General features: G+C 35.4%; 2 protein-coding genes across 3 annotated transcripts; both read right to left on the bottom strand.

Annotated features, from left to right (window-relative positions):
* Nucleotides 1–529: 529 nt before the first annotated feature.
* LOC112557466 (tRNA (guanine(26)-N(2))-dimethyltransferase-like) lies at nt 530–4,641 on the bottom strand. Of its 2 annotated transcripts, none has more exons than XM_025227347.1 (5): nt 4,364–4,641; nt 2,541–3,852; nt 2,126–2,216; nt 1,133–1,414; nt 530–732 (listed from the first exon to the last, which is right to left on the bottom strand). In XM_025227347.1, exons 2-5 carry the CDS (start codon nt 3,782–3,784, stop codon nt 682–684), a joined length of 1,668 nt encoding a protein of 555 aa, XP_025083132.1. In that variant the 5' UTR covers nt 3,785–3,852; nt 4,364–4,641; the 3' UTR covers nt 530–681. The 2 variants fall into 2 exon arrangements, with proteins under 2 accessions (XP_025083132.1, XP_025083139.1); XM_025227354.1 differs by having other exon boundaries at nt 4,564–4,623.
* Nucleotides 4,642–6,297: 1,656 nt separating this feature from the next.
* On the bottom strand, nt 6,298–14,843 carry LOC112557479 (28S ribosomal protein S29, mitochondrial-like). The gene is made up of 13 exons (XM_025227368.1): nt 14,605–14,843; nt 13,346–13,548; nt 12,372–12,473; nt 11,388–11,496; nt 10,900–10,992; nt 10,521–10,657; nt 10,243–10,317; nt 10,065–10,144; nt 9,482–9,560; nt 9,135–9,194; nt 8,179–8,271; nt 6,822–6,936; nt 6,298–6,491 (listed from the first exon to the last, which is right to left on the bottom strand). Exons 1-13 carry the CDS (start codon nt 14,684–14,686, stop codon nt 6,406–6,408), a joined length of 1,314 nt encoding a protein of 437 aa, XP_025083153.1. The 5' UTR covers nt 14,687–14,843; the 3' UTR covers nt 6,298–6,405.
* Nucleotides 14,844–14,911: the final 68 nt, after the last annotated feature.

The raw sequence follows: 14,911 nt of genomic DNA, 5'->3' as shown, positions 1-14,911 counted from the left end.
GTAAAGTTATGTTTTCAATCTTTTGAGAATGACAGCTATTTTAATAATACTCGTTGACTTTCAACACATTGTTTATGCAGTCACTTAAAATGTTTAAGTGGCATTTACATTTTGGTAGGAGGATGACTGATGAGAAGTACATTTGACATGATGAAAAATAATTTGTCATGACTGATACTGTGATAAAACTGTTGTGTTATTGTAATTTGCTTTGTAATACTGATTTGTAATTTGAAATATTCTTGTAAATAAATCATGCTTGTAAGCCACTTAGTACAATTTTTATAGAAGGTTGAGGTTGCCAGTTTGAGCTCCTTTGCAACATTGTTAATGCATTAATCCTTCTTCACTTTTCTGTAGACCCTTTCAAACAAAGCAGAATTGTGTACTCTGGCTAACTTCTTCAAGAGTCTGAATGACAAGATGTAGCACCTCTGCGTGTCCTTTTTTCATACCTCCTGTTTTCCCTCTCTTCCTACAAGTTGTTTGCATGTTGTTCATATGAAACAATAATACAATAAAACCAATAAACAGTTCTTATTTTTATTTATAGGTTTGCAACACCTGCTACATTTTCATGGTATTCATTAAAATGATCTTGATTGGCTGTTGATACCGTTTTATCAAAAACTAGAACATTTCAAACTTTGCATCTTGCCTACAATAGCCTTCAAACTGATATCATGCCTTTTCCATTCGAGAAACTTTCTGTGCAACTTCTGATTCTCTTTCCTGAAACAAAACATAAGAATAAGTTTAAATAAGTACAGTAAGGTAATTCATACACTATACATTTCATTTCTATACACTCTACATTCTTCCTTTGTGAAAGCTGATATTTAACTCTTCCTATACATTTTTACCTGTGAATGTCTTCTACATCGCAACTGCATCAATACCTCCATGCTGGACTGAGTTAAAAAAAAAAAATGTTTTTCAATGAACTGCTAAAAGGAGATGTATGTTTATAGCACTTTGTTAAAACAAAAATCTTTTGCTAATTGCTGAGGGGCAGGGTTAGTCTTGAAAGTAGCTACAATCTGTAGCAGATAATATACAGACAGGAAAAGCAGATAACTAAGTACTGAACAATATGAACAAGTAATGAGAATGACATGACCAGGAATATTACCTCTGGGTGACTCCTTTTCATCTCAGCCAGTTCTTCCACCTGCTGCAAGTTCTTGGCATCGTTTCCCTCCCTGCGTGCTCTTGGTTTGGGACCCCATTCTCGTTCTGGATTCTGCTGCCACCGTACAAGACCCTTTTGTCTGGAGGCTGGATTAGCACAAGGATGTGGCAGGAATGATGCCTGTAGATCAGGTTCTTGCTTTAAAATGTTTAGGGCCACAGAACCTTCTGTCAGGCGCCGAGTATTGACTGGATGATCTTTTATCCAACAGCGCATGATATCCTGCAATAAAAATAGATATCCACATTTAGAGACAAATCCCATATAAAATGAACAATGATAGCATCTTACTAGATCATCTAATTCTAAGGTCTATTTAAGTGCCTAAAGAAAGACTCTTCATTCACTAATACCAGAAATATTTTCAAGTCAATAAATAATTCTCATTGTATTAATCTTCAAGTCTGTAATATTTAATATTTTCAGGAATGTGGACATGATTTTTTTTATTCCAGAAAATGACCAAATGTTGCTGACACATTTGTCTTGACTCTATGTCATTCATAAAACACAACATGCTGGACAATTAAGAGTATAAATTCTAAAAGCATTTCATAAAAACAAACAATTATAAGTCAATCATTAATTTTGTTATAAAAAAATTACAAGCTATCTATTAAATTGGTAATACATTGTTCCCTACATTTTCTTTCCTGTTGTGTAAAGTTCTAAACAATGGCTTTGATGCAGCGAGAATTCAATCACAGGTACAGGTTTAGGTAAGAGCTGCCAATGTGTATCCACTCAAAAGCCTTATTATTGTTGTAGTAGTTTAGAAAAATCAACATGTCAAAACAACTACTGAACTAGTAATAGTACTGCTACTTGGCCAAGTGGTCAATTTCAGTACATCAGAATTTGCCTGTTGAACCCCGACCCTAAATTCATTCACAGACTCATTCATTTTCATTATTATTTTATTAATTTCTTTACCCATATGACTTTTGCTGGAGCATTTGTCTTGTAAGAATTCTTGGCAGCATGGGACAGAGACACATTGTAACCAGCATGCAGCAGTGCAGATCTGCAAATTCCCAAATGTCCTGAATTTGACATTTCATGTTACTTCACTAAATAATTTTTAAACTTAAAATGTAGAATGAAAAATCAAACGATCATGAATAACTATTCAGTTTTCTAGTTATGTAGGTTGCCAAAATGTCACTTTGTGAAGCAAAATAAAAAAATGGATATTAACCTAATGTCAATTCAAACTGCATTTTCTATCCCACTCCTTCACGCCAGCTGTGCACTTACAAGCTTAAGGGAAAAACAGACATAAATTGTATGGAAAAAAAATCTGTGCTTAAGAACTATAAATTAAATGTTAACAAAAATGTCATCTCACCTCATTTGTAGCATGTTGGGTGGAGAGCAGTGAAGAACACTGCAGACATCATCAAGCACATAATAGAGTGGAACTTCCTGCAGCTCTTCCTTGGCCACACTCAACATGCCTACCATTCTCTCACTGGTTTTGTATAGTGTGCTGGCTGACTGCAATCTACTCAACATAATGTCAAGAAAAGAAGAATCATGAATTGGGGCCGACCACATAGGTCCCCCAATCTGATGCTTGTGGCTGCAGTGCTCACAATGGGCCCCCACAGGTGGGCCTGTTCCCGGAACAAATTTGTGGTTACCTCCTTTTGTTGGAATAGCGATAGCAAGAGGCTGAAGAGAAAAGCTCCCACAGCCTGTGCAATGGTAAACCATGGAGGTCTTAGTCACTGACATCTTGACTTGCTTCTGCCCAGTGTAAACACGCACAAAAACTCGTACATAAAAGTCAATGCTCAGGGAAAGCAGAGGTACAATATACCGTGAATGTCGATTAGCATTTGATTCAATGCTGTGGAGAAGGATGCGAAGTGCCATTTCATGGCAGAACTTCCCTCGAAGGGACATGGAACCATATTTTGCAAAACATGCTTCACCAGCATTACCGCAAAGTACAGCAGCATCTGTACAGGTGATGCATAGCAGGCCACCCTCACCCACGGCCTGCACTGCTGCATCCAAAAACTGAGCTGAACTGCCATATGGGTCAAGGTCAATGACATCAAACCTTTTGCTGGGATCCTTGTGTTGGTGCATCACAGAAGAGGCGTCACTGTAGCTGGATCTTACTAAACCATTTAGGTTGTTTTTTGTGATATTCTTCTCAATGAACTCTACAGCATTTCTATCAAAATCATTTGCCACTATCTCTTGTACACCAGGTACTTCAAGACCAAAACGAATAGATCTTAAACCTGATGCTGCTAGTCCTTCAAATATCTTCACACCGCCCTCGTGTCTAATACCTGCACCAACAAGACCAGGGTGATCATCTGTTGAATTACTTCCTTGTGCCCCATTGCTGTTTAAAGCTTGAGAATTGTCTTCTGTGCTGGTTCCTGAAACACCTTTACTTTTAAATGTTTTCTTTTTGCTTTCTTCTAAATGTGTGGCTGCAAACCATGAGATGATGCTGATGGTAAGATCTCTGTTAAACTCTTGAACAGGATTGTAAAATACAGATTTTGGTAAAAGCACATTTGCTTTACCTTCAGAAATCTCTTGAACATCAAACACTTCTGTATTTGACATTCTGGTAGCACTTGAATAGATTTATGTTGAATAAGAAGCAGCTGAGCACATATGTTCCTGGGTAATGGCTGAAAAACAGTTTTTTATAGTTTAATTTAGTAAAAACTCTCTCTCACACACACACTAAGTGTGAGAAAGCATTAAATGTTGTAAAGAACATGGTTTCTTAATAAAGATTAACAAAATCCAAGAAGGATTTACAGTTCTACACGGACTATAGTCCTAATATGTACTATTATCAGCTTGGAACTGATACGTAAAAACTATTGATCTAAAATAACATTTAAGAACAACTTTAGAATGGCTTATGGTCTACTGAAACCGATTATGGATTCTACAACATATACGCTGAAATCGAAAAATCCTACTTCTACCATTAACCTAATCAAAACTCTAACCTCTAATCCTAGTCTAACCATTCACCACCACCTCCCAAATCCTTATGCGGCGTGGTGTCGTGATCCCCTACTAAAATTAGACCAATATGCATTCATATTAATTAGTTCTATTAATTAATGTCCTATTAATGGTAACTGTGCTGTTCTACTCGTTTTACTACTGCACACAGAAAACACTTACGTTCCAGATTCTACAACACACAAAACATTCCCCAATAACACCGCATGAGCGAAGAACTGACAAGTTCAACGAAAACTTCATGAATTTTTTTTAAAGCTTGCCATAGTCCAGAACCAGATGATTTGATATTTTAATATGCCTCACAATTCGGGTTAACATCAGTCAAACATCAATAGGTACATTTGACAAGTTTTAATTACAATTATTTCAATATGTTATTGAAAGTAGGCATCTTTTCACACGTTCTTTCCGCTCTTCCAAGCTTGAGGCGTGATACTCAAGATAGTTAAGAGTTATCTTTCTTATGGCTAAAAATGATCACTGCCGCGGCCACCACACTAGTCAATTCGTACGAGTGGGTGGGTATGTGGAGACACCATTTTTGTGTACTTTTTGAAAAAAATAAATGTAGTTTCCATTTGTATCTCATTATACATAGAATTTGTTTTTTTCAGACTTGCACTAGTGTTCGTGCGCGGTTACGCAGGCGGAGTCGACATCCACCCCACTCCCTCAGAATAATTTAATAATGCAAAACTGGTAAAGAACATACTCATGTGAACTCCTAAGGAGCATGCTCTTAGCACTTAAGAACAAGAATGAAACATGGACAGTATACGAGAGACAGGAAAACAAAGAAATAACAATATATGAACTATAAAAGAATCAACAACTGTACTAAACGAAAAATAAAATCAAATACACACAACACAAAGAGGAACCAAATAACAAGAACAATTTAAAAGCTGAAAGTAATATATGATATTGCAAAAGTACTAGATTTATGGGAATTGTGTTTGTACGGTTTTAATTTTGCTGGCCTCCTTTATATGGGTAACAAAAGGTTGTTCCACATGTATGGATGAAAGTGCGCCCTTAATTAATTCTTTAGATCAGAAAGTTGTCTAAGTGCAGTTGCGTGTTACCAGCCGGCATGGTTTATCCAACCACGGACGTATATTAGAAATATGTGTAAGTACCGGTTTCTCTCACTGCCGGTAACGCCAGCGCGTTGATGTCTGCATGGCATTTCCAGAAGCCCTTGCGCGGCTAAATAGTGACGTCATCTGTGGAAAGCGCCATTGACCAGCCTGCTTGTTCGTATTCCTCAGCAGATTCACGAAACTCTCCATCTTTACAGTTTCCTGATTCCTTTTGCGGCCTAAATGTTTTGTCTGTTATTGTCTGCAGTTATCCGTCCATCCTTCCATGCTGTCCATGTCTCGTTCTTGTCTCAAGTAATGAGAGCACGCTCTTTCATGAGCGAGATCATGCACTATATAAATCACCTGTTTATTATTATTCTTAGCAACAAATTTAGAAAATCAAGGCTTCTCTTTACCATAGATGCACAGTTTCAACTGAATCCGTCTCTTTATAAAAATTTCTAAGACATTCATTGATATTCAGGCAGTTTACATATTACATCGGACAATAAGAATACTTTTAGACACTACTGTGGAATCTCGATTATCCAGTCTTCAATTAACCATGCATTCAGTAATCTGGGGTCATCCTAAAAAAAAAAAAAAACAACTGCTAGATATCACAAGGCCACCAAGAATTCTGACTACGAGAATGTACACTACCTGTGTCACAGCCTCAGTTTTCTTTCTTGAGCATGAAGTAGATTAAAATTTTAGTGACATCCTAACATTTCACAAGCTCTGCAAGTCATAGAATTGAAGCATTACAAGAATACAAATCAGCATCTCCTCTCTGATTTTTTCCAAGAAAACTTCATAAGCACAAGATAGGCAAGAATTTCACTGTACAGCACCCACTCTAGCATTTGCAAATTTTTAGATTTTTGATTATCTGGATGACGGTCGATGGCCATTAAACCAGAAAATTGAGGTTCCACTGTTTTAACCATAAGGAAAATCACCCGACTCTTTTCAAAGTAGTTGAAAACCAGAATAAAACCAACCACATGCGGCAGTCTCGTCATTTTATTCTGACTGGTGAACAGTTTGTCTATCATGATTTACTTTCACCCTCTTTTTGTCCAGTTTTATGTAAAACATTAACTACAGAAAAGATCATTTTGAAGAGCAAATTTGGAGAAGCTGGAATGGGTTTTTGTTGCTTAAGAATAACAGCTCTTTCTTCCCTTCCTCAGTTTGAGCTGAAACACAATAAATTGCACATTTTAAAACTTCTATGTAAGCTGGAAAACATGCAAACAATAGGCCTTGTTTTAGAACATTTGTGCCCTTTTCCCCAAACCTTATCAAACATGCCTTATATGGTCTAAAGAAAATGTGCACAAAAATCCACCTTGGTGAGAGAGGATAGGAATATGTCTAACATTATCATAATTTATTCCCCAGGTGTTCAGGTCGCATTCTGGTCATACAAAGGAATGACATACTCTAATAATACATATGCTGGTCACTTTACAGAAATTTAAATTACTGATCAACAACAGTGTGACAGTGTCTGGCACAACACAAACCTCCTTCATGTTGAATCCAGTGGCGATCCAAATAGTATTCGAGGCAGCTGTATGCTTCTTTATCATTGTAGTCAGGAACATGTATAGGAATAAATGGATCAAACCACTCAAAGCCCTGTGATAATCAACAAACAAACAAAAAATTCATTAGAAGAATATTTCAACATTTTTATGTGGAAGTTTTAACTAAAGCCACATGCAGGAAAGTGAAAAGCTTTTGAATGCCAGTCTGTTGTACCATGTTAACAGTGATGTGTTAAATGTTTAGATTAAATTAAACGTTAGTCTGGTGAGTGCATCATGTTAATGATGTGCTGAATATTCAGTATTGATTTTTAAATACCATTTTGGTCAGTTTACCATCTTCACAATGTCTTGAATATTCAAAATGTTTTGCATGCTCTACCTGGTGAAAGAGTGATGTCCCTTTGCGTAACTGGCTGTAGGATGATGTGATCTGTCAAATTTTTATCTAATTTGACATCTTCTTGGACTTGTTAGAGTGTGTTTTTGACATCTCTGTGTTTGGATTGTGCTGTGCCTTTGATTCCATTTTGATGTGGAGATTTTATGATCAACAGTTCATTTGACTATGACTTCCTATTCAGTTTGATCTCTAATGCTCAGCAGACTTTTGTGAGTGTTGGAGCTCATTTTGCGTTTCAATGCAACTTGGTTCGTCTATATTGGATGTGGTGCTTGAAGAAACATTGAATAAAGATGTGCCTTACAGCTTGTTTCCTATGTGAACTCTTGTTTATTCTGTATATGTATATATAAATTACCTCCTTTGGTGTGGAGTACAGTCTGCTACAACCTACACCATTCTGTTATCTCATCATCTTATTTTGACTTCACCTACTGTGAAGCGCCTTAAGCTGTAGGGTAACAGGTAGGGAAAGCCCAACAGGTAGGAAGAGGGTGCTACATCTAGTCAACTTTTACTTTACTGAAACTGTGGTGTGAGTAGGTAAGCCTTGCTTACAGTTCAACTAGACTAAGCTGGGAGCAAATATAAACTACACATCTTCCATCCTGCAATATAGCATTCGATAAATATTGTTTGCATGTTCAGTTCCATGTGTTTATATTTTTATTGTGCGTTTATATTTTTTCATTAAGTGCTTTGAGCTAACCTTTGATGTGGGATAATGCACTCTATAAATGAACCTTATTTTTATTATACTGCTAGTTTGCTTTAAAATAGCATACACCTCTAATCATTTTATTATTATGTGTTGTCTGTATATGGTTATAATACAGTCAAAATCATAAGCCATGTTCAAACAGCTATGGTTACATGGTCAAATTGTAAGCCATATTCAAAACCACCAGCAATCTATTGTCTGATGCATACTTCCTTTCCAAGAAGATACCGAGGTGTATGCTGTTCTCTGGATTGCAAAGGCTTGGCAGAAATATCTACTGAACATAAAACAGCACCACTTGTCTGCACACATACAAGTTAAAATGCACTGATCAAAACTGGGCAAGTTTTCATTTTTCATGCTGTTAAAAATCATCTCGCACACTCATTCTTGTGCATTCTCACAGAAAATTCCCTAGCCATATGGTTAGTGCACTTATATTTTCGTATTTCCTATATTCATAAAACACTTTTACCAAGCCTGTTAGACTAGTTAAGCTGAGTAATAATAATTAATAAATGCATTATGTGTATACTGCATACTTCCACACATAAGGGGCGCTCTTAGCGCTTGCAACAAGAATGAAACATGGACTACATAAGAAGTAACGCAGAGATGAACAACAGTACTGATGACTAATAAAAGACAAATAAAGAAAATGCAAAGAGGAATCGGATAACATGAACTACGAGTGTCATAATTCAGCAGAGGAAGATGAGTAAAGAAGTAGCAATAAAGGGAATTTAGAGGGGGGGGAGTTGAAAAAGGCCTAGCATTTTGTGCAGTTGTTAGGAGTTATGCTCAAGGAAAAAGTGTTTTCAGTACACATTTAAAAAACTACTGAATGATGAATAAGTGGCAGATATGGAAGGGTAGGTAGAGAGTTCCATTGTTCTGGTGACAGGAATAGTTGGAATATGGTCATCAGGCAAAGAGTGTAGTTGTCTGGCTGGGATATAGGGGAATACAAATTTAGAGAAATTAAGGGTAGGTGCCTACAAAGAAATGATAACACAGCACGGTCTCTACTGGAAGCGAAGATGGGTAGCCATGTATTCATGGCATCTGGGTAGGCCAACCTAAATGTTTATCCAGCTGGTAATTTATCAAATAAAAGCAAAAACTTTTAAAATGGACAACAACAACAAAGAAATAGCAGTCTTACCCAGTTAGACAGCAGCATTTTCTTAAAGTTGTGAACAAGAGAGATCTGTCCAGCCATAAGCTGAAAAAATTAGAGAAAACAATTAAAGTGTATTAAGCTGCATATCAAATGCATCCTTTTATACATCATGCATCCTTTGCACTTAAAAAAAAGTCACGCCACATTACAAATTTACACATTTCACATAACAAAAAGTTTTATTTAACATTTAGAGTGATATTCAAAATATTTCATTTTATGATTTTATCACACTACGAAGCTTGACAAAAATGTAAAGAAAAAAACAAAAGAAGCTGGTGAATGTAAAAAAATTAATCCTTTTAAAAATAAAAGGAAAAATAAAGTACCATCTCTCGCTCCGGTGTCTTGATACCTGTCCGGTTCCAGAAAGCATTTACACCATCAACAGCAACCAAAACTTTCAGCCTATTTTTAAAATATGACACCATGTTTAATTTTTGACTTAACATCAAGACTGGTGTAATGACAACTTTGCCTAAAGACAATTATATTTGCTAGTTTTAAGGTCCATTAAATGTTTTTGACAGATGTAAAAAAATAAACATGCTTAAACTTTGAGAAGATAAACTAGATGCACATCTAAAAGATTATTAATAGAGCTATCTATAAAAAGAAATAGCCCGTTCACCTAATTGTTGCCTTTATATGTAATACTGCTTCATAATCTGCAGATAACTGGCAACTTTATGTCTAAGAAACTGTTTTTCATTGTACTCAAATATTTAAACTATTTTACATTTCCTTAAAGTAAACTTTACACACTATATACATGGCTTTGATTCTACATTTAATATCAATTATTTTAATTGTAGGGTAGTATTTAAACTCAGTTTAAGAACTACTTTTCTTAAATAAAATCACATAGGAGATAGATGTTTTAAGGATAAAGTTCCCATGTGTTCCACTCACTTGCGTACTGCTGCTTGGGTACGAATCTCCTTAAGAATTGCTCCAACACAATCTGATGAAAACTTCATTCTGTTTAGACCCTATTGAGAGAGAAAAAAAATTATAAAGTGAAGTAAAATGTAATGTAAGCAATGCAGTTTATGATGCTATAACCTAGAAGCATGGAAAAACAACTCACAAACTCAATGAGTTCCAAAAGTGAACTTCCTTCCTCTGTAGCCTCCCTCTTACTCCACACATATTTCTGACTGGTCTGAAAAAGAATGTGTTGGCTGTTCAACTCTGCGGTAATGTAAATGATACATCAAATACTATCTTTGTAGTGAGTTTGAAATTCACCAGGCAGAGAAAGCTGCAGAAAGCTTAATCTTTTATTTAATTTTTTTTTTTGCTTAATAACTTACTAAAATTATGTTTCCGACCTAAAGAATCATCAAATTTCAAAGCAAAAAAAACCTTGATGTCTTTCAGAAAAGGTAGATTCTGATTACGAAAGTGAACGAGCCAATCTGCTGCTTCAACAGGCAAATCCATGCGGCCTGGTTTGTGTGATGATGGGGAAATTTCCTGCTGCTTGCGATTGAATTCAGGAGCTATTAAGATGTCAAAAAAATACAGGTCAAAAAGCAGCCGCTGTATTTAAAAACATCTTCAATGCATTTACAAGGACCATTTTGTGCAACAGTACCTTTATCTATGCTGTTATCTTTTAATCAACACCATTTACAAGTTTCCCGTTTATAAACTTGTAAAAGTATCCACCTTTGAAAAGACATTGCATAGTCTACCTTTAAGAAATAATATGTTTGGTAGAATGATAATAAAGTGCAGGTACCCAAGGCAACATGAACAAGGAGCCATTTTTCTTGGAAGCAGAAGTGCAACACATGAGCAATTGTCAGTGATTTTCCACTGCCCCTCTTCCCATCTGAGCCATGTTTTAAGGATGACATATCTGAATTATTTTGAACACAATAAAATCAAGTGATCTAAAAAAAGAAAACTAAAGGATCAATGAGAAAAGAATTTAAAAGTTAAAAGCACAAGCCCCCAAAAGGAAAAACAAAAATCAAGTTGATAATTCTTAGTCCAAACAACTATTTCCCTCATAAATGCTTTACATTCCTCTATCCAACCAAACTAGCCTTAAATCTGAACTCACCATAACCAAAACCCTGACTCCACCTATAGTAGCTTTAAATCTGCACTCTCCTTAAATAAACCTTAAGTTCCAAAATAAAGAAAAAAAAACAAAACAAAAAAACAAACAAAAAACCCAACTCAATATTCATTGTACAAATTTCTTAATGTAAGAAAGGATACAGAGCACAAAACGCGGAACTGGATGCTCAAGATTCAGATTTTTTAAATGCTCGATCACTTGTAATGCTGGTCGACGAACCATGAAACATGTCTCATTAAAAGTTTTCGACTACAAAATCAAAGGAAAGAAAAAGCAATCACAAATTAGTGATCCCTAAATGAAAAGAAACATAATAATGTACGCTTTTTATTCAATGCTTATATCTTGCAAAATGTATAACTATTAGGTCTGCTCTGACTCTTGCATCCAGATTTCTTTATCAGAGTAATTTTATCGCAGAAAATTATGTTAGCACCAAAGTTCAAATTGTTTTAGCATTACATCATGTAACATGCTCAACAATTTGACACTTTGAACAAAATCGCAATGATATCACATTATAATTGTGAAAGCTTTACAAGCTTGTGTTGATTCTGAATTTTTCTTTTTCACTAAAGAACAATCAATTTTACAAGGAAAGGCATTCAAAAAATGTTAAGTAAAAATTTCTAGAATTGCTTTCCTTTAGATCTTTCTCTAAAAGACAAAACACATGGCTAAAAAATTCCCCTGTTATTTATAGTTCCGATCAGAGACAAGATTTACATGTTTGAGTGTAAGGAGTGGATGATGACAATAACAGCAAAAATAATATGATATCAATTATTTTTGTTTAAAGGACCATAAATAGGTTCAATAAGTTGAAGGTATAGTTATTGGAATATTTTCAACTGACTACATTTATACAACAGCCTTTTCTTACATTGGAAATAAAAATGGAAATCAGCATATTAAGGTAAGAATAGTTATCAGTTTTATTGTTGGTGGTAATAAATTTGTGGGTGTAGTTTTTTCACTAAAATAAAATCTGCTTTGAGATAAGACGATGTGCCAAATATGCCATCAGCATTGACAAAACATTTCAATGTTTAGACCTTTCTGATCCTCTTGTACAGTATGCTCACTAGGGTTAAAGGGAGATGTCTTCTAATGCTAATACCAACCTGCCTGGTAAAATGCAAAGGTAACCCTTTCTCAAAGACCTGTTTAACATCTGCTTCAGCCACCGTATAAAACATTCCCTCTTGATCCATGGACTGCCGAGCCTGTCAAAAATAGATGCTACAAATAAACATGAAATAAACAAGGATTGTGATAATTAACAACATTCTTCAACACTGAATTACATGGGGAAAAAACTCAACGTTTTATCTTCCACAAAAACTGTGGGCTGCTCTCTCACAAGGATGCATCAGAGTTATGGTACACTAGTGCACTAGTGCTAAACCAACTACTGCAATACTCTATGTAAAAATAAGAAACAGGTTTGTAGAATATTTTTACAACCTTGAGCAATAAGCATCACATGTTGATCAAAGGATGAATATGCTAGATTTGGTCACCACTAACCCCACTTCGTGGCATTAGTGGTGTTTGATGTAATAACAATAAAATCTTCCTATTAACATTAACTAAAATCCACATAATCAAGTCATAAATGATAGGAATCTTAGTATGAAATTCAACCAGAGGCAGTCTATTTAAAAATGTACATATTGCTTTCCAATACTTGACTCTAGCAAAGAAAAAAAAACAACCCATAATAAGCACAAACTGTTAGTTTTAAGTCACATTTGGGCAGTAGTTATAAAAGAGATGACGTTTACATAGCGAAATACATCTGAGAAAATTTGTTAATTTTGCAATAGGAAACGTTTTAATGCAGGGGATTTACTATAAAGATATTTTGCATTATGAGCACACTTTAAAAAAAGTCTCTATTTTCTCTACAGCATGCCATACCATGTGCCATTTCTTATGAATACTAAGTACACCAAAAGAGAGAAGTATAATTTATGCTCATAATTTATATCTAACATTTCAGCATCATTTGAATGCCACAGTTTCTGGGTTATAGCAAAGTGGAATTAAAACAGGATAATAAAAATTAAATGGTAAGTATCAAAGGACCACCCACTGGTTCACTTTCTTCTGTTCGAAATAAGGATAGAAAATTTGTTGTCTTCTGCTTGGCTGAATATGCTTCCTGAAACTGTTCTGCCAGGCTGGTTACACATCGAAATTTTAATTGTATTTTGTGCCCATGATGACAACATTGTGTTGTTTGCTTGCTGACAGCTACAGTACTTAAATATCTGCTTTCTGGCAATGTAGCAGTACCTAAAGAAAGAACAAAAAGTCTTGAATCATTAAAATCTAAACTGGTTAACCACTTTTTTTTCTATTGTCATAGTTTTTGTGTACGAATTACTGAAAACTGGTAACAACAATAATTTCTAATCTTATAAAACATACTGTGATATGCGTGCATGTGCGTCTATGAGTAGGCTGGTCATTTTGCTCCAAGTAAAACACATGAGTAAAACTGTCCAAGCCATGACCATATCATCCCAACACTGAATCATCCCAGGCTCAAAAGACTGGTGTGGGTGAGTTGAAAAATATCCTCAGGCCATTTAAGGGTGGCTATCAATTTAATCTAGACTTTACATGACAGTCTTTGTTTATTTTTAAATTAGTGGTTCGTATTAAATATGTCCCAACTGGAAAGGGACATCCAGAACCAGGTCTGATGGCGGGGTGTGATTGCGCCCTATGCTCCAATGGGGGCGAATAGGAACAAGAAAGAAGATTAAATAAATATGCAGAGATGTCGCTACTCTTGATCTCATCTATGCACACGCAAAAACATAATACAGAGAAGAGAGATCTTTAAGCATGTCATTCCACCATGTTCTGAATGCATCAAGATTCTTTAAAAGTGGGGTTCAAATGCGATGACAGTGGTGTAGGTACACTACTGTAGTAAGATGTGCAACAAGCTAAATGAATACTTGAACATCGATACCTCTGTATACTGTATCATAATAATGAAATGGAGATAAAAGAGAGAGCACACGTACTTCGTAATTGCCGCATAGAATGTGCAAAAAAGTCAAATTACAAATTAAAAGTAAATAACATAGACCAAATATATCGAAACCTCTTAAAACTTAAGCAGAAGGTTTGAAACCCATTTTTACTTTTTGATGGGGAAACACAGGCTACACTTCTGACTTACACAACCGAAGGACATTGAACATTGCTTCCAAAGCTAAACTGGCAACAACAAATCGGACAAAACGCTACCACTAAATACCGCAATATAAATAACAGAACATTATAACGCTCCTATTCACAAAACATTTTTTAAAAACAATATTTCCATGATCTGACCTAGTGCACATTGGCGTAAAGAAGCAGATTTGAAGAAACTGATTGCAGTTCTTGCTGCACGAACACTCGTGAAAGAATCCATTTTGTGTTATTGCCTTATGGGTAGCACCGAATTTGACGAATATTGTAAATAAGAACAAAATCCTACAATTTTCGCTTATAAAAACCTATAATTTATGGTCACGGTGAAAAAATAGCTGACAATTGCACCGACAGGTGCGTGATTAACATATGAATCGCACCAAAACATCTCTCTTTGCCAGTAAGGGAAAAAAACTACATTCCTAATATAACTTCTTTATTTTCA

The sequence above is a fragment of the Pomacea canaliculata genome, linkage group LG1, assembly GCF_003073045.1.
Source record: "Pomacea canaliculata isolate SZHN2017 linkage group LG1, ASM307304v1, whole genome shotgun sequence".
NCBI classification, from domain to species: domain Eukaryota; kingdom Metazoa; phylum Mollusca; class Gastropoda; order Architaenioglossa; family Ampullariidae; genus Pomacea; species Pomacea canaliculata.
Note: the sequence above shows the minus strand (reverse complement) of the source record. Positions and strands in the feature narration are given on the sequence as shown.